The 23,766-nt window shown below is 46.7% G+C and overlaps 1 protein-coding gene across 2 annotated transcripts; it reads left to right on the plus strand.

Moving 5' to 3' along the window:
* Positions 1-119: 119 nt before the first annotated feature.
* On the plus strand, positions 120-21,828 carry LOC130374306 (serine/threonine-protein phosphatase 2A 56 kDa regulatory subunit gamma isoform-like). Of its 2 annotated transcripts, XM_056581018.1 has the most exons (16): positions 120-207; positions 709-768; positions 2,703-2,868; positions 14,871-15,070; positions 16,408-16,518; positions 17,365-17,457; positions 17,659-17,789; positions 17,900-17,959; positions 18,356-18,464; positions 18,560-18,613; positions 18,957-19,127; positions 20,256-20,383; positions 20,714-20,815; positions 20,972-21,044; positions 21,310-21,426; positions 21,580-21,828. In XM_056581018.1, the coding sequence occupies exons 1-16, from the start codon at positions 181-183 to the stop codon at positions 21,715-21,717; spliced, it is 1,740 nt and encodes a 579-aa protein (XP_056436993.1). In that variant the 5' UTR covers positions 120-180; the 3' UTR covers positions 21,718-21,828. The 2 variants fall into 2 exon arrangements, with proteins under 2 accessions (XP_056436993.1, XP_056436994.1); XM_056581019.1 differs by lacking the exons at positions 120-207; positions 709-768; positions 2,703-2,868 and adding an exon at positions 8,572-8,784 and having other exon boundaries at positions 21,580-21,827.
* The last annotated feature ends 1,938 nt before the right edge of the window (positions 21,829-23,766 follow it).

A 23,766-nucleotide genomic window follows, 5' to 3' on the forward strand; every position in this document is an offset into this window, starting at 1 on the left:
CAGAGGCCAATAGCGTGGCTGTGGTCGGGCAGCAGCTAAGCCAATAGAGTGGCCTTGGACGGGCAGCAGCCAATAGCGTTGCCGCGTACGGGCCACCCGCCACAGTCCGGTGCCAGAGGAGTTGTCAGTGCTTCAGTTGTGGAGTATTCCGAGAGGGAGTGGGTGGGGGACGTCTGTGCGATGCCGAATAAAACGAAAAAAGAAAAGGTGAGTTATATACAAGAACGATGTTCAGAGCGAGAATAATAAAGTGAGAATAAGCGTTACTTGTAGTGGAAAATACGTTTTTTAGAACACTCGACATGAATGAACACAGTTGCCCCATCACCTAGCGAAGAGGCCAGCCTACCCACATCCATCAGCCGCTAGGTTAGCTCTTAGGTTAGCATTTTTAGGGTATTTTTAGGTTCTACACAGACTGAGCAGTTGTTTGTTTTAGCACATTCTTTCAAATCATGGGTTATTGTGAGATGGTTGCACACGCAAAACGCTCTCTTCTCGAGTGACGTGTCTTTTGCAGACGGTGGGTGACTGGCCACATACCTGCCAATGTGTTGGAAACGAGTGTTGCTATTCGTGGTCAGCCCAGCTATATTTGGATGGAACCTATGTGTAAAATATTTAATACGTGTGTATCCATATTGCCGTGTCCCCATCCAATGTACGACATCCCCTTGAGTGGTACATAACGGTTTGTCGTTTTCCCAGGATCCCTCCAAGTCTGGAAAAGTGGGCAAGGGTGGAAGTCAGGAGAATTCAGAGCATGAGGTAGGCTAACGAGACATTTACCCACAGTCCTCTCATGTGCGACCAGACGACACTGATCTGTTCCACATAGACAACCACATATACTAATGTTTTGTATTGTATTGTTTGAATGACATTGTTTTATAGAGAGTGTTTCCAGATCAATTACCCTAAACAAATTATGGATTTTGAAGTATGGATTTTCTTGCCCTGACCTAGAGTAATTCAACTTAATTGATTTATATGTTGCTTTAAATTAAAGCAAAAAGAGAAAAGCATACCCTTTGGCAATTCCTGAACTTTAATTAATGCATTATAGAAAATTCAGCAATTCACTTGTGGACAGGCAAACAAGTTGTGTCAATTGTTATTTCTGTTTAAACGGACAGGCAACAATCCTTTCATAAGGATCTCTGCATTGCTCAGAGATTTGTCGTCATCTGCTGTTATCTTCCTTCCTTTATGTGTTTTTTCCTAATCTGTGGTACACTCCCTCTTCTGAGGCAAGCAGATCTGCTAATGCGTCAACCCAGTGTCAAATTAAAACCACTATTCACCACCCTGCCGCTGCTGTTGTAGCTCCTCTCAGTGAGCCCTCAGCCTTAACCTCAGATTATTGTTGGCCTTAAGATGTCAGTTTGAGGACATGTTTAAGATGACGAGCATGTTCACGCAGAAATTGGCTTCTTCAACTTTAGTATTGGAGGATCTGTGTATGGGAGCTTAAATGTACTGGGATATTGAACGGAGAGCTTTGATTAAAGTGTTTAGACGATCTTGTGAGATGTACTAATGCATACAACTAATGATTAACTAATTGCATGTTTCCTAGTGAACATCGCATTTCAACTGTAAAGTGCACACAGTGCCTTATTTGTGTTTCTATATTCTTGAGGTTGGGTCAGCAGCTGGCCTGCCTCAGGCTAGATTTTCCCCTTCATGTAATTAATACAATCAGCCTTACAGAATTTCCCCTGTTTGTGAGCCATTGCTTTTGCCCCCATGACTTGCGTGTCTTTTTGTGGTTATTAACATGCAACGTAAATTCTGTTCTAGTCTTGCTCTTCATTTTATGTGAAATTTTTTTACTTGTTTATTTTTTTGATTGTGCTTACAGATGGACCTTATACAAAGACTTATCTATTTTGCGTTAAGGTAGATAACCGGCAAGAATCATGGAGAAGATAAATTCTGTCGGGTCACATTATTGCATAATTCTTCCCACAATGAGGACCGTCTTGGCTTTATTTTCCTCATTACCAGTCCGCCTGGCAAGCAGGGCCGACCACAAAAGCCATGACATAATTGCCTCAGATGGTTGCCTACTTTTGTTAGGTTTTAAGTTAATTACACAACCCCCTTTCCCTTGTGAATCACAGAGGAAACTTCACAGCTGCAGCTAGGGAAGCGAACACTGAGTGGTCAGGTCGTGTTGTCAAGTGGAACCTAACAGGCCAGTGGGACCAGCTAAGATGCCACCTAGTACATTCATTAGATTCCACAGTGGGTCTGCCCAATTCTCTACGGGGCTTCTATTGACTCCATAGACAATCGTGAATAAGAGAACAGCCGATGTTTGAGTCTTCTCCACAGGTTGCTCGTATGGGTGATAACGGAGGTGTCCTAAAATAGATTATGTTGTGGTTTTCTATCGTCAATGTTTTGGCTTCAGCTAAATCAGGGGAACTGTGGGTCTAGATGAAGTTGTTGTCTAGTTTATGAACAGGATTAACTCGAAGCCATCATCGTTTCTTCTGCATACCAGACGTCTGTGTTAACGTTGAGTATGCTTTTGTAGGGATCTAACGACAGTGTGTTTTTGTTTTGTTTCTGAGGAAGTGTGAAAGAAGCACTCACTTCTTTTGGTTTTGCCGTCACTTGATACCGTTATGCATGGCAGATCCTGCCTGGCCCTAGTTCAATGCCGCTGACATGCAAATTTTCTACCCCCTCAGTCGGGCTCCAATAGGAAGGGCGGCAACAATGTCCCTCCCACCACGCAGCTGCTGAAGGGGAAGCAGCCAGTTTCCCAGACACCTGTCAAAAAGGACAAGAGGCAGAGCTCCTCGCGCTTCAGCCTGAGCAACAACAGGGAGCTGCAGAAACTGCCGGCCTTCAAAGGTATTTACCTCCCCAAGTTCACAACCCTCATGGCCTCAATGGCTCCCGGACACTACTGTTGGCAACATACAAAATATCCACATTTTATAACTTGGGTATATATGTATATATATATATATATCTCATTTAAATGTATATAATAATATATACATTTTGTCATAATTGACAACAAATATAATTGATTATCAATTCAATTAAGAAAGATGTACAGAAAAATATGATACTGACGCAATATCTGAGTTGTATCATTTTTAATTAGACTTTAATGTAACAGGGATACAAAATCAGATTTTAAATGAATTGCGACCTCTCACATTTTCGCCAAGTAAAGAGGCCAAAAAATGAACTGTGAAAAACATCCAAAGCATCCTCTCGCACACAGTCAGCATTTCGATGATTTCTCTTGAACAATGATGTCAAGTCCAAGCTTTCTCTCGTACTCTGAAAGCGCCTTTGTACACTTCTCTGATCTGTGCAATGTTGCATAACATTGCATAACCTCACGTTGCATAACATTCTAGGTTAGGTTAATGTATTGCTTTCGAAACAACTATTAGGAAACGTACATGTATGCACTTGGATCACATCCAGAAGCCCATGTCAACATCAAATCCTGCAGGACCCCCAGACATCCAGTGTTGTACTGGAGTATTTCAGGAGATCAGATGCTCGCACTCAAAGCCAACTAATGTCGACCCCTATGGCCACATAGTCACCCATGCTGTTATTTTTTTCATTTGTCCAGCGGCATTATGTTTGGTATGACAGAGGGATAAAGGAGGCATTACGCAAGACATGGAAACTAACAGAGGACATAGGCCTACATGGCGTGGACTTTGCTGTGGATTTAACCAGAGCGTCTATATTTAGTGGTAATCCCGAGATAAGGCTTTAATGCCATGGCACTTGCATTACAGGATGGTTTTGAGCCATACTCTTGTCCTGTCGCACGTTTCTTTCTTTGATATGTATATAAATATATATGTTATAGCACTTCACGTGCATTGTATTCTGCAGGCTGTTGTCTTGGGCATGTTGTGTAGGGTTTGACCCTACATGCATCTCGCGGTGGCACAGCGCCTCAGCTGGATCACTAGCGCCACTGCAATCAACCTTTTTATTTGAAGGGAATTGGAAATTATGCTTTTTAATTCCGATTCCCAAAATGCTTTGTATTATTATATTTTTTATTATAGGTGCCCACTACTGCCCCCCCCCCCCCCCTCGATTGTTAAATTGTCATTATTTTCCGTGTCAAAAACAATGACAGACACAGAAGATTGTGTTCTGCTGTAGAGCATAAAAAAAACCACATGCTATAGGTGGCATTAGCTCTTGATTGGCCTTATACCGAACGTTGGATGAGACCATTTATGTTGGCACCACGAGTCCTATCGGAATCGTGGTGAGGACTAAACCCCTCTGTGCCCACAATTATTAGTACTGTGCACAGGCAACGCAGCACAGTTCACAAGCCTATCAATACTGTGCACACGCACATCAGGGCTGTGCACAAGCACATCAGTACTGTGCACAGGCAAATCATTAACGTGTACATGCAAATCGGCTCAGTAAATGAACTTATTGCACTTCACAGTAACCTCAGCAAAGCTGCTGGAAAACAATCGTAGGCTAAACCACTGAAGTGTAAATCACTGCTGGAGCAAACAGGCTTAACACCAGAGATGGACTATGAGGCTTCATTTGCTGACATAAAAGATAAAGAAGTTAATACTAAGTTGAATGGAGACTTATTGTGTTATAAAACAAACATTGTTACTGGGTGAGATCCAAGAAGCACAACGCATGGTCATCGCCCGCAGTCCCCCACGGAGCGGTCAAGGTCAAAGGTTAGCTTTGACAATCACTTCCTCATTGCAGTGTGCAATGTACACTGGGCACTTCTGCTGCCTTTGCTGTAACCCAACACGTACATTTATATATTAAACGCTGGAACGTGACTGTTGCCTATGCATGTCAGTCTAATTGCATCGTAACTATTTTGCTGACCTACTGAAATGTTAGTGGCTGAAGAACAGTTTGCTCTTTGGATTTTTTGGCTAAATAAACATAATTGACTTTCAAATTTATATTTGTCAAAATAAACATGTAAACAATAAACAAGTTCAGAGTGCCTTCCTAGACTATAGGTCTATTTAAAATGAAATAGGCTAAACACAATCTGTCTCTCACGTAATACTGGAAAAGACAAGATGACTTTGCTTTATGGTGTGGTCCTATATTAACGTACAAGTCTGCAGATGTTACATAGATTCCAGGAGAAAGCTACTACTACTGCCTTTTCTGTTGAATACATCAAACTATGTGTCTATATTTCCTGGTAAATGGAGTTGTTTGTTATCAACTGTGAAGTCACACCAATCCTGTGAATTGTGGTATAGTATGGATTGACCATGCCTGATGACTTTGTAACTTGGGAAAGCTAATTTGTCTTGCATTGGATTGGTTTGGACACCTATTCTCTCCTTGTGAGGGCCTGGTATTCCTTGTAAACGCCTCATATACACCAGCCCACCAGTAAGACCTCTGCGCTTTCAGTCTGCGATGTGCAGTGATTCAGCAGTGCTCCAGTATCGGGATATAGAGTCAAGCTGTGAGGCTGTTGTTTTTTTGTCTATTTTAAGAACGATAATTGGGGTGGCATGAAAATAAACAGTTTCTGTGACTCGCTTGTGACGGCCTTGAGAGATAACCACAGTTGTTCTGCCTTCGGGCAAGGCACCGTTGACAGAGCTGGGTGTGATCCAGGTCTCGGCACAATCAGGACATACAGTCGGTGTTCCCTCGGTGGGCTGGTCCGGTGTGTTCAGAGTCGGGCGGTGCGGAACGGAAGTTATAAATGCGGAATAAAACCAAGCTCTGGGTTTTAATCGTTGTGTTTCAGTTCTTTATCTGCAGTCCGAGATCCTGGATGACGGCTTCTGAAAGTGGCGATGGAAGTTGTTGATCAGTATCGTTCATGCCCAAACAGGCACTGCGCTCGCGCTGTGTTCATTCCAGGCATATTTCTGCCCTTCCTTGAGAGTCCTTCAATTGAGACGACATCAAAACGTCCGATTTGGTTGTACTTTTTTCTATACTGAGGAGTACCCTTGTTGCTTTCTCCATGTTTCCTAGCAGAGACTAACACTGCTCTGTTTGTTGTGCCAGACTTAAAGTTTAAGTATCTGATCTCTCACTACGTGAGAGATCAGATACTCAAACTGTAAGTCTTCCCAGTTGAACAATTCAAAGCCTTTTTTAAACGACATGATTCCTGGCTGAAAGTGACAGAGTAACGAGGCTTGTAGAGGGCTGTTCCCTGTCTAAATAGATCCCAGCTGAAAGTAAGCAATAAACCATCTCAATTTGTCTCCACCTTCTGGTTAGAATGGCATTCACGTCATCAAATCCCCCTTCTATCAACCTCCCAAAGAAGCAGGCCTTGTAGGATTTGTTAATCAATATTATCATGGGAATTCCTATGCTTTATTGTGCCATGCTTGGTTTTGTTGTGAGCTCTACAAAAGGGTGAAAACCCTTTTGTTTTGGACTGTCACTAATAATAACGGAATACATTTGATTATTTAGGGATTTCGATTTTTTTTCCTTACCAGTTTGAAAGTGCTGTGGGAAAACCATGCAACACTTATTCAAACGTGCATCCTCAAATGTAATGTATTTCTGGCCTTTAGGATGCTTTTATTTCCTTGTACTCAACGCAGGAAAATATGGTAAATTGCTGTTTTTGACAGGACCATTGTTAGACCAAACCAGGGTCTTTCTCACTGCATAATAATCAGGTGAGGTGGTGGCAAGAAAGAGTAGAATTTCAAACGAAGCCCCCAAAAATGTGTTAATTAAGACGATCTGCTGCTTTTCCACATACAAAGAAACACAACAACGACAAAAAGACTCCTGATGCCTCACAAGTTGTCTTCCACCGCGTTGCTCAGAATAGCCCTGACCTCCGAAAAAAAGAACTCAGGTCTGCTGTTTGCATGTGCCAAGAAGAAGCAGGGGGGGGTATTTATAACAGAGTATTGTGTGTTGCAGCTTAGTCTTTGTCAATACAACAGATCTTTTGATAGTCAGTTGTCCCCCATGACTAGGGGGCCGGCCCAGCAATATAGAGCCCTTCATTTAGTCTGGCCAGACCACCCATCTTTACAATTGGCTTCAATGTCTGTATGGGATAACAGGTCGAAATCTGTGCTTATTTGACCTAAATCTTATTGGTGGATCTCAAAACGGTGTATACAGGCATAGTTCTGGTAGAACTGACCGATTTGATGAATAATGCGACTGATGGAGTTAGACTGCAAATGCTGATGAGGAAATTGCACACGTTGCTTTAACAAATGAGCTGTTTCTGTGAAAAACCTACAAATAAAGAAATATTGAAATTGGACCTTCCCTTGGATGCCTGGATACCTTTTTGTATACAAGTATTAATAAAATGAGGAATGCATTTGTTTTGAGTAAGCAGAAGAAAAGGGTTTTGACGTAACCATGTTATGACTAAAGATCTACGACTCATTGGAGAATAAAATGTGTATTTATGCATGTGTTTATTAATAAAGCGTTATTGCTGTGTTCAAAATGCATTCATATAAACTCCTATTGCTGGGAAGTGGCCTTAAGAAACTGCTGAAGGATAAGTCACAAACTCGGCACACACTACTGTTTTTATAATCTGAATATCTCCGACTGGCTGGAATGGAGGAGGAGGCTGATCAAACGACAGTGCAAAGTCATGAAGCTTATCTCGATTCATTCGGATGACCACACACATTGACACTTCTGATAAATGTCAACGTTCAAAAGGTGAACAACGCCGCTCGTAAAGAAAGGGGAACGGGTGTTGTGGTTTACGGCCGCTGAGACGGTGTTATTCGTTGCGTCAGCAGAGCATCCTGTGTTGCCTGCAAATGCACTTCCTGCCTTTCTTTTTGTGTTTGCCTACACCTGGGCTCAGGGTGTCGTCCCGCAGAGCCATCTGCCAGGGGAACGTACACACACACACACACACCCACACAAGAACACATCACAACAGACACGCTCAGTCCCTGTCCCCTTGGCGCTGGTTACAGTGATGTATGTCGAGCACTGGTCTGCCGCAGCCTCTTGACTTGTTTGTTTGACATGTGGTGATTGGTTTTGCATTATGTAAGCTGTGCTTCCTGTGTTAATTTGAGGCCTGCGTCAGTAAGCTGCAGCTCTCGGGTCTTGGATTGTCTTTATTGTTCGTATTGGCCACTGTGTGGTGTTCATTTTATTTCAATTCACTCCATTGTTTTCAATGTTTCTTCGAGACCTCACTCCCTGTGTCGTATGGCTGGGTTTGATTCGTCTTGACAGTGAGGGACACGACAACGCCCCCTCCCCCCCCCCTCCTCTCTGTTGGCTGGCCTCAGTTTGGAACTGGGTGCGGTCTGTTTTTTTAGTGGTCTTTATTTTCTCATCCAACTATTTAATGTACAGCCTTTCACCCGCCTGATTTACCAACCTGTAAATCACGGCCTAGCCCCCACTCTCAAACCTCCTCTTGCAACAATCACAGAGGCCGTCACTCCTCCCCCCCAACGGGCCCCCCGGCCAATCCCGTCGCGCGTGTTTATTTATTCTGACGGGGAGGCCCATGTGACTGCAGCCGGCCAATGGGGCGGCCGCTGTGGGCTATGACGTCACTATCTAGCTGGTTCCCTTCAGCAGCAGGGGAGCTTCATTTTCTGCTCGGTGTTTGTGCTAAAATGGAGGCTGGCTCGTCGCCTTAGCACGGGCTGCCCTCTGCCCCGCTCCCGCCCAGCCTCGGCACCCTGATGTTGGCATGCGCTAGAGCCGCCGACGACATGGTACTGGACGCGTCTAGCTCCAACGGGCCCTTCCAGCCCATGGCCCTTATGCATTTTAGAGGTGAGAATACCTTCTGTTGCTTGTGTGTGTGTGTGTGTGTGTGTGTGTGTGTGTGTGTGTGTGTGTGTGTGTGTGTGTGTGTGTGTGTGTGTGTGTGTGTGTGTGTGTGTGTGTGTGTGTGTGTGTGTGTGTGTGTGTGTGTGTGTCAGTCAAAGGCAGGCTGGCGAGGAATGTCGTTTCCCTCAACAATCCCTAGCTGCTAAATGCATGTTGCTGTGAGGATAATGGCTCTGGGGCACTGGGTCTGGCTCGCTACAGACTTTTCTAGAGAACGGGGTGGAGAGGGGTTTTTATGTAGTGGTCGCTGTGGCCATAGTATTTCAGGGGAGGCAGGGGGATGTTTGTGTTTTATGCGTTCGGCGGAGTGCTGCTCAGCTAGCTGTTAGCAGCGTGCGAGTGTGTGTGTGTGTATGTGTGAGAGAGAGAGAGGGAGAGAGAGCGAGGGGAAGGGGGTTAACGGAGGGAGGAGGGCTAGTTTTACTGCCTTTTCTGCCTCCCATCCCCCACCAAGACTGCTGATGTCAAAGGAAGTGGGCTGGGATTGTGTTTGTTTGAGGGCCGTATGCATCGGGCTGAGTTTCCATTTTACTGATCAATCTAATCCTTATTGACCCACATCGGAGCCCCTATTGAGAGATTATTCCACCTTTTTGAGTCGGTTTGGGGACGTTTGGTGTAAGCCTGCTGTTTCATGAATGAATGCTCGAGTTGGGGCACGAGCCTGGCCCACACTCGCTGTGGATTTGGGAGTTAAACAGAACCCTTTACATTTGAATATGCATGATCACTCGGTCGAAGCCCGTGGTTCTTGTTGTGCTTTTTATCGTTTACTTGGGTAACATTGCAGCTTTATAAAAGCGTACACTGCCCTCGGAAATGATGGACCCTCGTCTACATTTTACCAGCACATTCTACCAGCAGGAGAGAGGGCTTGTTTTCCAGCCTGACTATGTGGCAGTGTCGGTCTGGCCTCGGGGTGGCGTGCGTCGAGTCGATACCTGCCTGCAAGCAGGGACCTGTTGGGGAGTAAAGGTCAGGCTGGCAGCCATGCAGTGGGGACTGTGTGGGAAGTCTACAGTTGCACAGCGTGTTCCTCAATATTTCAGGCTCGCACAGAAACCCCAGAGCTGTTGTGTAACTGGAGCAGGCCTGAGGTCGAGCTCTGGGAAAACGGTGGTAGCGTGAGATGTGACACACAGGCACACGCGCGCACACACCGAGACACGCATACAGAGACAAACACTCGCAGAGATGTGTACCCAGGGACAAACACACATACACACAGAGACAAGCAGACACGTACACACAGAGACATGCATACAAAGAGACACACACAAACACCCAGGGACACACAGACGCGCGCGCACACACACGGATACGCACGCACGCAGACACACAGACACACATACAAAGACACAGACACCCAGGGATACACACAGGCACGCACGCACACAGACAGAAACGCACGCACGCACACAGAGACACACAAAGACACGCTACATTAAGGTGGGCGTGCCTTGCTCAAAAGCAACCGGTATGTTGAATGGAATGGTGTGCAGTGGAAAGCTTCGGAAGATTATTCTCCTTGTTAAGATGCAAATGTCAGTATGACTGCAATCCAAGTTAGTTAAGACTCTTCACTCAGTTCGGTTGGTCATCAAACACTTCATGCCCACTGCTTAACACTTGAGAGAACATTGATGGATATGAAAACATTTCAATGTTATTGTTGAGGACATCTTGTGTTCAGAGGCTGAGTTACTCAACATCTGCCTATTTCTGAAATCCGGCGTTGCATGAAAAAATATGAAGACAGACATCTACATATTCTTGAAATGTTACACAACCTTACCGCATTTATATTGTATTGATCTCTTAGCATTCAAGTTACTTAAGTCATATCGTGAGCCTCATAGCATAACTGCATTGTTCATGTTTTCAGGTTCATCTTGTATTTAGCTTCAAATGCATAAGTCAAGTTGATGACTTCGGCAGATAGTGATTATGGAATGTAAAAATAGCACTCTGATTGGCTTAGGATATAGCCAATGAGGCACAGTGAATAAACAGCGTTAGGAGAGTGGAGTTTGGTTAGATATCACAATTTGGAGTAAATATGATTCAGCCAATCGTGCTATGAGGCTAAAGATATGCAAACACACCTTGTAATGAGCAGCCAAACCAACAGTAACAGAAAATTTTAATATTTGTATTTTATGAGCCTGTTGGCATCAAACTGTTGGACACTTTTGTTAATAAATTACTGTAAAGGGAAAGGTGACTAAACAACTACCCACAACATTTAGCAGTTTATTGTCTGTTTAGTAATTCATTCATCAACCAATCATTTCAGCAATCATGGGTCGCCTCTCATTACCACAGAAATGTATTATGGATTGACGTAACTCATTGATTGGATTGTGCGACGTGATAATGGGATTTAATCCCTGGTTTGGCTGACCCACCAACCCCAGTAATTGAGAAAAGTACTTTTACCTGACTCACATAAGCAAAGTGTCTTTCACACTGGAAGTGTTGAATAAATTCTCCGTTACTATCTGCGATGTACCTCGGGTGTGAAGTTTTGTTTTGTGGGAACATCCTTCATTGTAATTTATTTTCACATTCATATAGTTCTTGTTTTGCGGACGTGTTGATTTCCCACAACACTTTTTTTTCCCACAACACTCAAGAGCTTGTTTGTCATGCAGCAAGATAACCATTTTACCCAGATGACGGTTTTATTAGTGTGTGTGTGTGTGTGTGTGTGTGTGTGTGTGTGTGTGTGTGTGTGTGTGTGTGTGTGTGTGTGTGTGTGTGTGTGTGTGTGTGTGTGTGTGTGTGTGTGTGTGTGTGTGTGTGTGTGTGCGTTATATTATAGATAGACTGTGTAAATATTTCCAACCAACTCTCATACTGATAACACATACTGACATGTATATGATACACCGATGGCTGACAATATTCCCCAATCAAAGGAGCCTCGTTGTTAAGCAACCACGGCCGAAGGCGGAAGCCATCTTTGAATCGCTGTTGACCTCCCCTAGACCAAAGTCCTGCTCTGAACATGTCGCCATGGCGATGTTCACATACACACACATATTGTCCGTTGAGATAATGGACGGCTTTCGTGGACTTAGTATCGGCAAAGGATTCACTGTTGCTAGGGTTATGGTCTCGAGTATACGTCACTCTAAAATGCACATTAGCCATACTATAAGACTATAATGTGTGTATGTATACCAGCCGAAAGAGTTGGTCAACTAACTATACGTATTGTGTGAGTGTGCTTGATTGACAGGTGGTTTGATCAGGGTTTGGTTGAGTGACGGGGTGATGTGTGGTAACCGTAGGTTCTCCATGGCCGGATGGTGAGGCAAACCAAGTGGTGATGTCTACACACTGTGTGGCTTCTGAGGAACGCTGTGTTTGTTTTTCCTCTAGCCCGATGGCCTGCTCCATTAGCCCTATCGGGGTGGCCTGAATTAAAACACTGTTCGCTTATTCTGAGCGGAGCTGCTCTTCCGTAGCAGAGATTCGAAAGTGGATGTCCGACATCCCTGCAGTTAATGAAGGGCGTTTTACTTCCCATTTTGACCCGACCTCAGATCTTACCAACTCTCTCAAATCACGTTCCACCGCTGACCTTTCAATAAGAAAGAAACGGATGTGCTCCACTTTAAAATGGCCAGGGCCTCCTGACACTCTGTGGCTCTAGTCTGCCTGTACCGTGCTCTGGAGTAAATGTCATGTCCTCAGTGTTGAGGTGGGCTCTGCGTTGACCTTCACAGCTTACGTGATAATTCTATGAGTAAGCGTTCTGATTGTTTTCTCTCGCCACCACCCCTCCCATGCTTCCGGGCCGGGAACGATCGATTGGCAGGGGAAAGCTGTTGAGTGGGGAAGTCATGCATGCTCCCTGGCACTAAAGAATGGGCTGTCTTGTTGACAGTGATGAGTGTGCTGCCGTGTGTTCTCGTAATGGATCTGGAGGGGTGTTCCATCCCATTTGAGAAGGACTCTTGTCGGCACGATGGTGTAAGGCATCAAGCACTGAAACGTCGGCTACGTCTCCTCTACGCCACTGCAAAGTAGGGGAGTGCCCCATGGCCAGGAGGGGGTGTTCGTGAAGGAAAGCCAGAGCAAAATGTGTAATCCTGTTCCTCGATGCTTCATCATGGGTTCTGCACTTGTGACATGGCCCGTAACCAAATGATTGCAGTCGGGAGGAAAATTCAACATCACCGGGTTTGGATAGATCAGCAGTTGGGTTTCAATTGCTCGTTTGCTTTAATTATTTTTAGGAATGATACTACCCCGAAAGCAGGGGGACGGTAATTTGTGAGCCGTGATTAGGGATTGAGCCTGACTGCGCTGACCTTATTAAAGATGGTGTCTCTCGCCCTGTGATCCGTCGCTGGTGTTCTGCTCGGTTTTAAATATGATTAGTGTCCAGGTCTAATGAGGTTTCTTACCTGTCCCCTTTGGAGGTTTCGCAGTTAAGTTAACGGTGATTCGTTAGCCTGGGAACCAGACGGATTTGGCGAGCTCGTGTTTCATTTCCTCTGCAGACAGGACTGGCGTCGCTCCCGTGCAACCTGGTATGAAGTAGACCGACCAATCACAACCTTTTATCTCACATGATGCGGGATGATTATGATGAAGGTGCCGGGATGGCTGGCGCTGCTGTTCGCCGGTCTATTTGTTACGCTATAGAGACCATAGTAAAGGAACTCAACGGTATATTTTCACTAAAAGAAGAACGGACGTCTGTATTTTAAGCTTTTGCTGAGGAGAAAATATCTTATTTTTTGTCCCTTGCTTCAACTTTTAAGTTGTGTTTGTTTGGTCTGTGCACGTTGGCGCAGCCCTTTGGACATCGAACATGAACAGGGAGGTTCTGATGCCAGGCACGTGATTTGACTCCCTACTGCTTAGAAACAGCATTGGACAGTTGGCTGACGGTAGATGGACGTTCACACAGCTATTTGTAATCTGCAGTCAGAAAGGATAATTTCTTAAGGTTCTTTTCTCCCAACATTTTTTAATGGCAGTTCTAGGTGAAATATTTGCATGTACTATTTATTTAGACACACAGCAGACTCCTTTACCAAAAGTGAGTTTTGTAGGATGCAAGACATGTCATTAAGGAGCTGAAAGGGTTAAGGCTTGTAGCTGAAGAATAACTTCAACTAAAACTAAATGCCTGTCTGTGTTTTGCTCTAACAACATTTCGTTGTTATTCTGTAACAATGACAAATAAAACTGAACTGAACTGAGGTACACTGTGGAAATTGGGGTTTAAACCCACAACCCTTCGTCTAGGACAGAGGTCAGGAACCTATGGTTCTGGAGCCATACTTGGCGCTTTCAGTGATTGCAAACAGCTGACCATAATGCTGAAATCGTATTGTATTACCAAAAATAAATGCAATTTTAACAAAAATAATGTATACATGTCTTCAATTACAAAGCTACATTTCATTGGCAAAGTTACAAAGCTAGGTTCATATCCAAGTCTGATTCAACATCTATTGACCCGTATTTAATCAGAGTAGATCATAAACTGCTAGGAAAGGGAACATCATCCTTCTTTCCAGCCCAAATAGTCGAATATCCATTGAATGAATATCTTGCCGAAAACTTTTGAAAAGGAATTGTGCAAACTCTTCTTTGGCTCTTTATCATCCATCTCAAGTCGTTCATTTATCTTATGGATCTGCCAAATTTAAAGGTTCCCGACCCCTTGGCTATGATCATAAACACCCAAATTGTACCGTGGCCCCCTATGACATACAGGATAACGGTTAGGATGATGTGAATTAAGAAATTGCTTAAATTATCTGCATATCATTAAAAAAAAATTATCCGTCACAACTATCTGACATTATTCATGTAAAAATACTACTAATACGTTTTGTGGAAGGAAAGCCGAGAGGTAGTGGCGAATATCTATTCGCCACTACCTAGGGACCAAAGAGAGAGACGACAGCTCCTGTTAGGACGGTCCTGTTACAGTCCACAGAGGACGAACTGCGTGTTCATTCACGGGGGGCATAACGTCGTCCTCCCCCTTCTCCCCGCAGATGTTCCTCCGGCCGAACAGGAGAAGCTCTTCCTCCAGAAGCTGCGGCAATGCTGCGTCCTCTTCGACTTCCTGTCCGACCCTCTGAGCGACCTGAAATGGAAGGAAGTGAAGCGCGCCGCGCTCAGCGAGATGGTGGAGTTCATCACGCACAACCGGAACGTCATCACGGAGCCCATCTACCCGGAGGTGGTGCACATGGTGAGTGAGGTGGAGGGGGTGGAGGTTGTTGGAGGTGGGGGCTGTTTAATGCAGCGGCGGTGGCCCTGAGGGCGATGAATCGGTGGGATTTACTAACGGAGACGTTTATGTTTCCGTTAATTAGCGTATGCTCGGCTGCAAGGCGGAATTATGCGTGGATTTTATTTTGAATCAGTTTGACACACAAACAAGGCTATTTTTATATGGATTCAACATGTGAAGAATGATGTTTCTAAAAAAACATCCTGGATGAAGACATCGGATTTTTGTATAAAATTCTCCAATATGATGCTCCATAGCTCATACTAGTGTTGATGCGGTAAAATATCAGCAACGTGTTTATCAAACCATCGGTTAGACAAAATTGCTTAACTTTATCACACTAATGAACAAAAAAAACAGTTTTACTTTGATAGTTCCCCAAGCCAAGCCGCTAACCTGGTGCAGTACACAACGATCGCTTGGTTCCTGAAGATACATCAGTGGCTGAACAAACCTTTGTATTATGGTCTGCCTTGTAACACCATCCTTTTGATCTTTTATTCAATTCCTCCGTCGCAGACTGAAGCCACGGCAATCGCCAGTGGCGTAAATACTCCCTGGCTATTTCCGATTCGTATAGCTCCAGCCTTACTCATGACCGAGTCACAGGACCCAGCAGCCTCCCAGACCCCCCTGTGAACCCGAGTGTGACTAAGACCCTGGTTCCTACGGGACTAGTCGCTGAACCATACACAGATAGTTCAGTTGGTAGCGATTGAACCATGCATGGTTTTAAAACTCCTAGATGATGGTCATTCTGGTGTCTACAGTGGATACTGGACGGCTGATGCAAGTAGTAGTCTTGGTGTGTTTCACTGACTTTTAATTACCGTAGTGAGGTTTTCACTGCAACATTGTTGTGGCTGACGTGACCACCGTCCTTCAGTTATTATTACGTCTGAATCGGTTTATTGATGCGCTGCTCCGAAGGCATCATGTGGCCAAGTTTGCTTCCACCGGAACGGCTTAAAGCACTTTGATGTTTATCAAAGCCTTTCCTCGGTGCCACGCGGTGACCTGCGGACGATCAAGGTGCAAATGTGGCCTCGTTCTTAACCCCGGCCGCTATTTGATCATTGCGGCAGGAAATGCAAGGGAGCTGTCGAATCAGCATGAAAATATCCTCTTACAGGCCTGGCAGACCCTTCGCCCATGGCGCTTTGAAGTCCAGCGGTCCCTTTAATCATCAAAGTGGGGACTTTGTCAGGACATCTTCTATGCTCATAAGTGCGCGAGGGTCAATCTTTGCTTTTTTGATTGTATTTTTTTGTTATTTTGTGTTTCCCTGGTCCCAGTTCTCGGGGAACATGTTCCGGACGTTGCCCCCCTCATCCAACCCCACAGGGGCGGAGTTTGACCCGGAGGAGGACGAGCCCACGTTAGAGGCTGCATGGCCACACCTACAGGTACGTGATGTCACACCTACAGGTAGATCAAGTGACTACTACAGGTAGATCATGTGACTACTACAGGTAGGTCATGTGACTCCTACAGGTAGATCATGTGACTCCTACAGGTACGTGATGTCACACCTACAGGTAGATCATGTCACACCTACAGGTAGATCATGTGACTCCTACAGGTAGATCATGTGACTCCTACAGAGATTGTGTGACTCCTACAGGTACATCATATCAGACCCTCACGCCTCGTTTCCACATACAGGGTTACCACATTCTCGTATGCGATCCAACTGTCTCCGACCGAAAGTCCATTCATTCCTATGTGATTCTCCGTAATGTACGTTTTTCCTCCGAGACTCCTCCCCTCCGTAAAATTTCTGTCCGGAATGTCCGTAATATACGTTCAAAAAATTTAACTTTCGCCGTCGTTTTACGGAGATACCGTATGAAAGTTTTTATGTTTTTCAGAAAACATGTAAGTACCTGGCAGGCCAAACTCCTCGCCGATCTCTTTCCAAGCCTGGTTGGTTTTGTTTTTATCTCTGTATATGTCGATCCTCATGTTCCAAAGTACCGGTCTCCTAAAAACGGCCATTATCATACGCTCCCCCATCTTTTGTCCGTAAATAAATTCATGTCCGTACGTAAAACACTAGCGACTCCTTCCGTAAATTTACGGAAGCACGGATACGAAAAACATACGTATGTGGAAACGAGGCGTCAGGTAGATCATGTCACATAATGTGACCTATAATAGATGTAATAAAGTGGCATAGTATATCAACACACGCAACACTCCTTATGTTTTATTGTTTGAGTGACTTCCTTGTTCGCTCCCCTTTCCGGCAGCTGGTCTATGAGTTCTTCCTGCGGTTCTTGGAGTCACCAGACTTTCAACCAAATGTAGCCAAAAAGTATATCGACCAGAGATTTGTCATGCAGGTGAGCATTTCCTTTTTATTTTCTGTTTCTTATTTGAATGTAAAATGTAGATACAAAACACTTAACATATACAGTCAGCATTCGTCAAGCTCTTTCCGTTTCCAAAAATGGAAAAAGACACAAAATGACGATTGCTGTGTTTCAGTCACGCTGTAGTGGTGCCTTTTCATTTCATGTTCTTCCTTGTGTTCATCCTCACAGCTACTAGACCTTTTCGACAGCGAGGACCCCCGCGAGAGAGACTTTTTAAAGACCACGCTCCACCGCATCTACGGGAAGTTCCTCGGTCTGAGGGCCTACATCCGAAAACATATTAACAACATATTTTATAGGTGCGTAGCGGACGAGGAGGGCTCATTAAGGACATCTGTGGTTATTTACCCCTACTGGAGGCTGATGGATTTTCTTTGTTAACCGCCTGTGGGTTGATTGTTGCTCGCAGGTTCATCTATGAGACTGAACATCATAACGGAATAGCAGAGCTACTGGAAATATTAGGCAGGTAAGAACAGGTCGAAGCCCGTCAAGCTTCTATGGCTCCCTTCCATTCTTCTGATTTACGATTTCTAAAAAAAGATCACGGGTTGAGATAAGAATCTATAAAATGCAAATTATGCATATAAATAGCCTCTTTCACAACAGGCTTCTCCCAAATATGATTAAATACATAAAATGACAACCAGCTGGTTTATTAATAAGCTTAATTTCAGTCTAGAATTTCTTCTTGGTATAGATATTCAGTGGAGCACGGTGGTTCCCAGTAAATCATTTTAATTTTGACTACAGAGTAGTGACCTATGCAGAGAAAGTAGCGATAGCGAAAGTGAAGTCTGCGTGGCCTCCAAGCAGAGCTTCTTGGTACTTTCCTTCTTGACCTCTGTGATCTGATCTCTTGCAGCATAATCAACGGCTTTGCGTTACCACTAAAAGAGGAGCACAAGATATTCCTTCTGAAAGTTCTGCTGCCACTGCACAAAGTCAAGTCTCTCAGCGTCTATCACCCACAGGTCAGTAGTTACGTCCATGTTATGAGCCATCTCGATACACTCACGGCCTTCATTTGTCTGATAATAACCGTTGCATCACTTACTTTCTCTGTTAGCTGGCCTACTGTGTGGTTCAGTTCCTTGAGAAGGACAGCACTCTGACAGAACCGGTAAGCCTTTTGTAAGACTTTGTATTTCGCTCAGGATCCATTGACTCACGAGGCCAATGATTACCATGTTATCCCATTCACCGGAAAATCATTTGATTTGGACAATTGGATTACAATCTTATTGCCAAAACTGTATAGATGGATTTCAGTGTTGTGGCTGGTTCAAAAAATCTAACACAACCCTTTGGGTATGGGATGGAGCCCCCATGACAAACCATAACCATATGTCCAAACCATAACATACATCATAACCATTACCATACATCCAACCCATAACCAATACATCCAACCCATAAACCATACATCCTAAACCGTGGGTACTAAGGCTCTGGTTTCTCTGCAGGCTGTGACGGCGCTGCTCAAGTACTGGCCCAAGACCCACAGCCCCAAGGAGGTGATGTTCCTCAACGAGCTGGAGGAGATCCTGGACGTCATCGAGCCCTCGGAGTTCGTCAAGGTCATGGAGCCACTGTTCCGTCAGCTGGCCAAGTGCGTCTCCAGCCCCCACTTCCAGGTACCGAGTGCACGCTAGGCCGACGCTTCTCAAACCCAAGGTTGGGGACCGGGCTTATGGCTACGTGCAGTGTTGCAAGATTTGGCCAGGTTTCCGGCCGATGCCAGTGTTGCCAGATTGGATGGGAAACCTGGCCCAATCTGGCAACACCGGCCCTGTGTAGCAAATAGCAGGGTTGCCAGATTGGGTGGGAAACCTGGCCCAATCTGGTAACACTGGCCATGTGTAGCCAGATCAGATCCTTGATTGTTTGGACCCGTGCGTCACGTTTGTTGATGCATGCAAAAAATACTAATCGACGCGTCAGATCACAGATTTTGCAATTTGCACCAGAACACATTTCACATCACTCAAAGTCACTGAGGGGAAACTCCCTGTCCGGATCCACCCACTTGATTTTGAAACCAATATTAATTCTTCAATTCAAATTCTGTGTATATGCTGTCCTATCTATGGAGGAGGGGTAAGGTACTTTCAAAATCGACCTTGCTCTGGCTGGTTTATCCAAATCGCCGTCCCTACCGTTAAAGCAGAAATCTCTCGGATCTCTGTTTGATTATTTTTGGTGGCAACGGGGGCAAATCGATGCCGCGACACTCGAAACAAAGCTGGGGAGCGAGTGTGTTTTGGTAGTAGCAACGCCCTCAAACCAGCCCCTGCCTTTGGTTGACAGCAGGGCAGGAATGTCGCCACCGAAACCAAGTCCTTGACATTTATCGTGCTGCAAATCAGTACATGAAAATCTTTAGAGAGGTCTTCGAGATTGTCACTTAAGTGGATATTGTATGCAAGATCCTGTACTGCAGGATCTTTGCTCACGCCTCCAATACGTGCCACCCCCCCCCCCCCCCCCCAAAAGGCAAACTTCCTGGATCCCTTGTAACCACATCCATGACATCTGTGTGAAGCGCCTCTGGCCACTTTCTAGTCTTTTTCGTTTGGATTCGTTCGTCTCCAACTTCTTGCCGGTGAAAAATCCCCAAGAATGCATCATCTGTAAACATTATAACCGTTTCAATGGTGGCTATCTTTACCGGAGTCCGTGGGTTAGGGTGGATCCATGAGGGGGTTCAGGGGTGCTGGCGGGTACTGCTACGACGCTACTGACCGCGGCCTCTGCTCCTGTAGGTGGCAGAGCGGGCGCTGTACTACTGGAACAACGAGTACATCATGAGCCTGATCAGCGACAACGCAGCCAGGATCCTGCCCATCATGTTCCCCGCGCTGTACCGCAACTCCAAGACCCACTGGAACAAGTGAGTCAGCCTTCTCTCTCTCTCTCTCTCTCTCTCTCTCTCTCTCTCTCTCTCTCTCTCTCTCTCTCTCTCTCTCTCTCTCTCTCTCTCTCTCTCTCTCTCTCTCTCTCTCTCTCTCTCTCTCTCTCTCTCTCTCTCTCTCTCTCTCTCTCTCTCTCTCTCTCTCTCTCTCTCTCTCTCTCTCTCTCTCTCTCTCTCTCTCTCTCTCTCTCTCTCTCTCTCTCTCCCTCCCTCCAGTCTGGGCCTCTCTCCGCCCCCGCAGACCAGCGCACACGCTGCCACCGTCCGTATGGTCTGTGTGTTTATCGCTTTTTTTATATTGTGTCGCAGGACAATCCACGGGCTTATCTACAACGCTTTAAAGCTGTTCATGGAGATGAACCAGAAGCTGTTTGACGACTGCACCCAGCAGTTCAGAGCCGAGAAGAGCAAGTAAGGTCACACCCCTCGCCTCCCATTCTAGCATCGGCTCGAATAGACGCCATTCATCCGTGTTCACCCGCTACATGTTTTAAGTGTCTTTTCCTCTGGTTTGACGTTTTGCACGGCAGTCTCTAACGGGTTTTGTAAATGTTGTTGTTTGGTCAGAGAGAAGGCCAAGTGGAAGGAGAGGGAGGATGCATGGGTGAAGATCGAGAGTCTGGCCAAGACCAACCCGCAGGTGTGTGAAGTTCCTCCATTTCTCTGCACTCGTCTTCCCCTTCCACAGGCTTTGAATAATCTCTAATATCTAAACCATGTTCATGAAAAACAGCCAGGCTGTCGGGTCTTATCCCATTTCAGTTTAAACGGACTCGTATAGCAGTGACGGACTACGCTGGTTAAACCTCCTATCTCCTGCCTCTGAATCCATCTGGGGGTGTCCGCACGCGTCTCACCTCCTGTCCCTGCGCCCCCCCTTCTCCCCCCCCCCCCCCCCCCTCCAGTTCCTGCTGTACATCGACCTGGGGGGCACGGGCTCCCCCATGGACATGGAGACGGACTGCCCCCCGCTGGACGACGTGGCGCTGCTGAAGAAAACGGTGGAGGAAGAAGCCATCCAGGTAGCCCGCCTGCGGAGGACACCCATGTGAACCCCCCTTAACCCCCGACTCCCACCTACACCCCCACCGCCCCCCCTCCCCGACCACCACCAGCTGTGGAATTCGTTTTTTATTTCGTTCTTCCTTTTTTTTATGTTTTCACATCGAATCCAGATCCAGCGGGATCCGCGCAAGGACCGCCCGCTCATGCGGAGGAAGTCTGAGCTCCCCCAGGACGTGTCCACCGTCTCCGCCCTGGAGTCCCACCGGCGGGCCCAGGACATATTGCCCCTCGGCGACGGCGGCCACTAGGACCGCCGCCGCTGCCCGGTCCGGCAGAAGCCAGCATCAGCCGCCGGCGCCATCCGGCCGCACGGGACGGCCCGGTCCTGCCAGCACACCCAGCCCACCAGCCGCCCCCCAGAGCCGAGCCCCCCCCCCCCCCCCCCCTTCCCCTGGCCTGGCCTCAGTGCAGGGCCTGACAGGGGGGACGAGAGCTGCGGGCAACGCTGGACTTTCTTTGCTTGGCCGGAATAAAAAAGGCGCTCCACCACGTTCAAAGGCGGCCGTTCCTTCTTCCTCCTCCTCCTCCTGTTCTCCGCTCCCGTTCTCCTGGCTTCTTTCCTCTTTTGTTCAAGTGTTTTCCGCTTTGTTTCGCTCTCGGTTAACGGGGTGCAGTGCTGCCCCCTTCTGGTCATTTCTCTCAGGTGTTTTCTGTGTGAACTGTCTCTCTCTTCTTCTCTTGCCTCTTTTTAAGATGTCAGTGGTTGTACGGGTGACGCACGCTTGCCCCCCCCCCCCTCCCTTGCGCACCTCCACCTGGGATTTCTTTCGCATTTTAATTTAAAAACAAATCCATACAACACAAACCCATCAATTGTTTTCTTCCAAACAGCACACTGCGATTATCCCATACCGTGTCCTATGGTCCCCAAACGGCTTTATAGGTGTGTGTGTGTGTGTGTGTGTGTGTGTGTGTGTGTGTGTGTGTGTGTGTGTGTGTGTGTGTGTGTGTGTGTGTGTGTGTGTGTGTGTGTGTGTGTGTGTGTGTGTGTGTGTGTGTGTCTGAAATTCATGGCTGTATCCGTCTGTCCTCTAGAATGCACGCTTGGATCCAAACTCCGTTTTGTGGGCGTTCCTCCCCCCCCCCCCCGCCCCCCAAAGCATAGCTCTCCAGGTTATTCCGTCTGTGGGACCCCCTGTCTGTGCGTTCCCTTGCAGGGGCCTAGTCTGGTGCCAACAGCGTTCTCGTTGTACCACGTCCCCCCGTCCCCCCGTCTGTCTGAAGCGGTCGTCCGTGCACAACTCGGGTGTCGGCTCATCCTTGTTCTAGCTTTTCTTTTGCCGGCTCTGGAGAGGAGCTGGAGATCGATCTAGCTGCGGAAGGTGTTTACAGACCGTCCCAGGCCACGCTGGGTTCAGAGGGAAGCAGACTCTGGGGACTTGTGCTGGTGTCTTGCGGCTTATTTCCCCCCCCCCCCCCGGCCCCCTTTGTCCCCTAAGGACCACCGTGTCGCCAAAGCGCGGTAGGCTAGGGGCCGGGGATGTGTTGGACCACCGGCCTTCTTCTGTTCAGTGCCTTCTGTAGTCCGAGTGGGGGGGGGGGGGCGAGGGGCTGATGAGACGGCGCTCGCGCTGACGATGCCAAAACTCACAGCGCAACGCACGGCTCACGCCTTCGGGGGGGGGGGGGGGGGGGGGTTATGGTCCGGCAAGTGTGGGGGTGGGGTTGTGGGGGGAGGGGTGTATTGAGAAGGGAAGTCCGTCAGAGGAGTTGCTCGTCCACCACTGCAGCGAGGAGGAAGGACTTCCTGGTGAAACTTGAAGCAAAAGGTCGCAGGACCAACGACAATGACACACGAGAATATAACAAAAGAAAATCCACAATGCTGTCTACCGCGTGGGTGTGTAGGGCTCCAGCACTCCAGTGTGCCTATTAATACAAGTTGGCAGCCACCCCAAAGCACCCCCACCCCAAAGCACCCCCCCCCCCCCCCCCACCCCACACAAACACACACGCGCACGTATATATATATAGACAAAATGTATATAACATACGTTGTAACTTTGGGTCACCTGTACGTGGGGGGCAGTACCCCAACACTGCCCCCCCCCCCCACAGCTAAGCTCCCAGGATCCCTTGCAACCACACTGCTGTACAAACCCTCTCTCTCTCTCTCTCTCGAGAAGGCTCTCTTCTTCACGTCATCCGTGTGAAGCGCCTCTGGCCGCTTTCTAGTCTCTTGCGTTTGGATTAGTTCGTCTCCAACTTCTCGAACCGGCAAAACTTCTTGTCAGTGTTTTTTGACTGAATGTATTGCATACTGTAAATAACGGAAAAAAAAACTCCCGGATCTTTTC

The sequence above is a fragment of the Gadus chalcogrammus genome, chromosome 21 (assembly GCF_026213295.1).
Source record: "Gadus chalcogrammus isolate NIFS_2021 chromosome 21, NIFS_Gcha_1.0, whole genome shotgun sequence".
Classification (NCBI taxonomy): domain Eukaryota; kingdom Metazoa; phylum Chordata; class Actinopteri; order Gadiformes; family Gadidae; genus Gadus; species Gadus chalcogrammus.

Bases quoted from the DNA above. Each gene is read 5' to 3' on its own strand.
- LOC130374306 (XM_056581018.1), top strand. From the start codon at position 181: ATGCCGAATAAAACGAAAAAAGAAAAG. The intron at 15,071-16,407 runs GTGAGTGAGGTG...CCCTGGTCCCAG, and splicing joins ACCCGGAGGTGGTGCACATG to TTCTCGGGGAACATGTTCCG. The intron at 21,045-21,309 runs GTGTGTGAAGTT...CCCCCCCTCCAG, and splicing joins TGGCCAAGACCAACCCGCAG to TTCCTGCTGTACATCGACCT.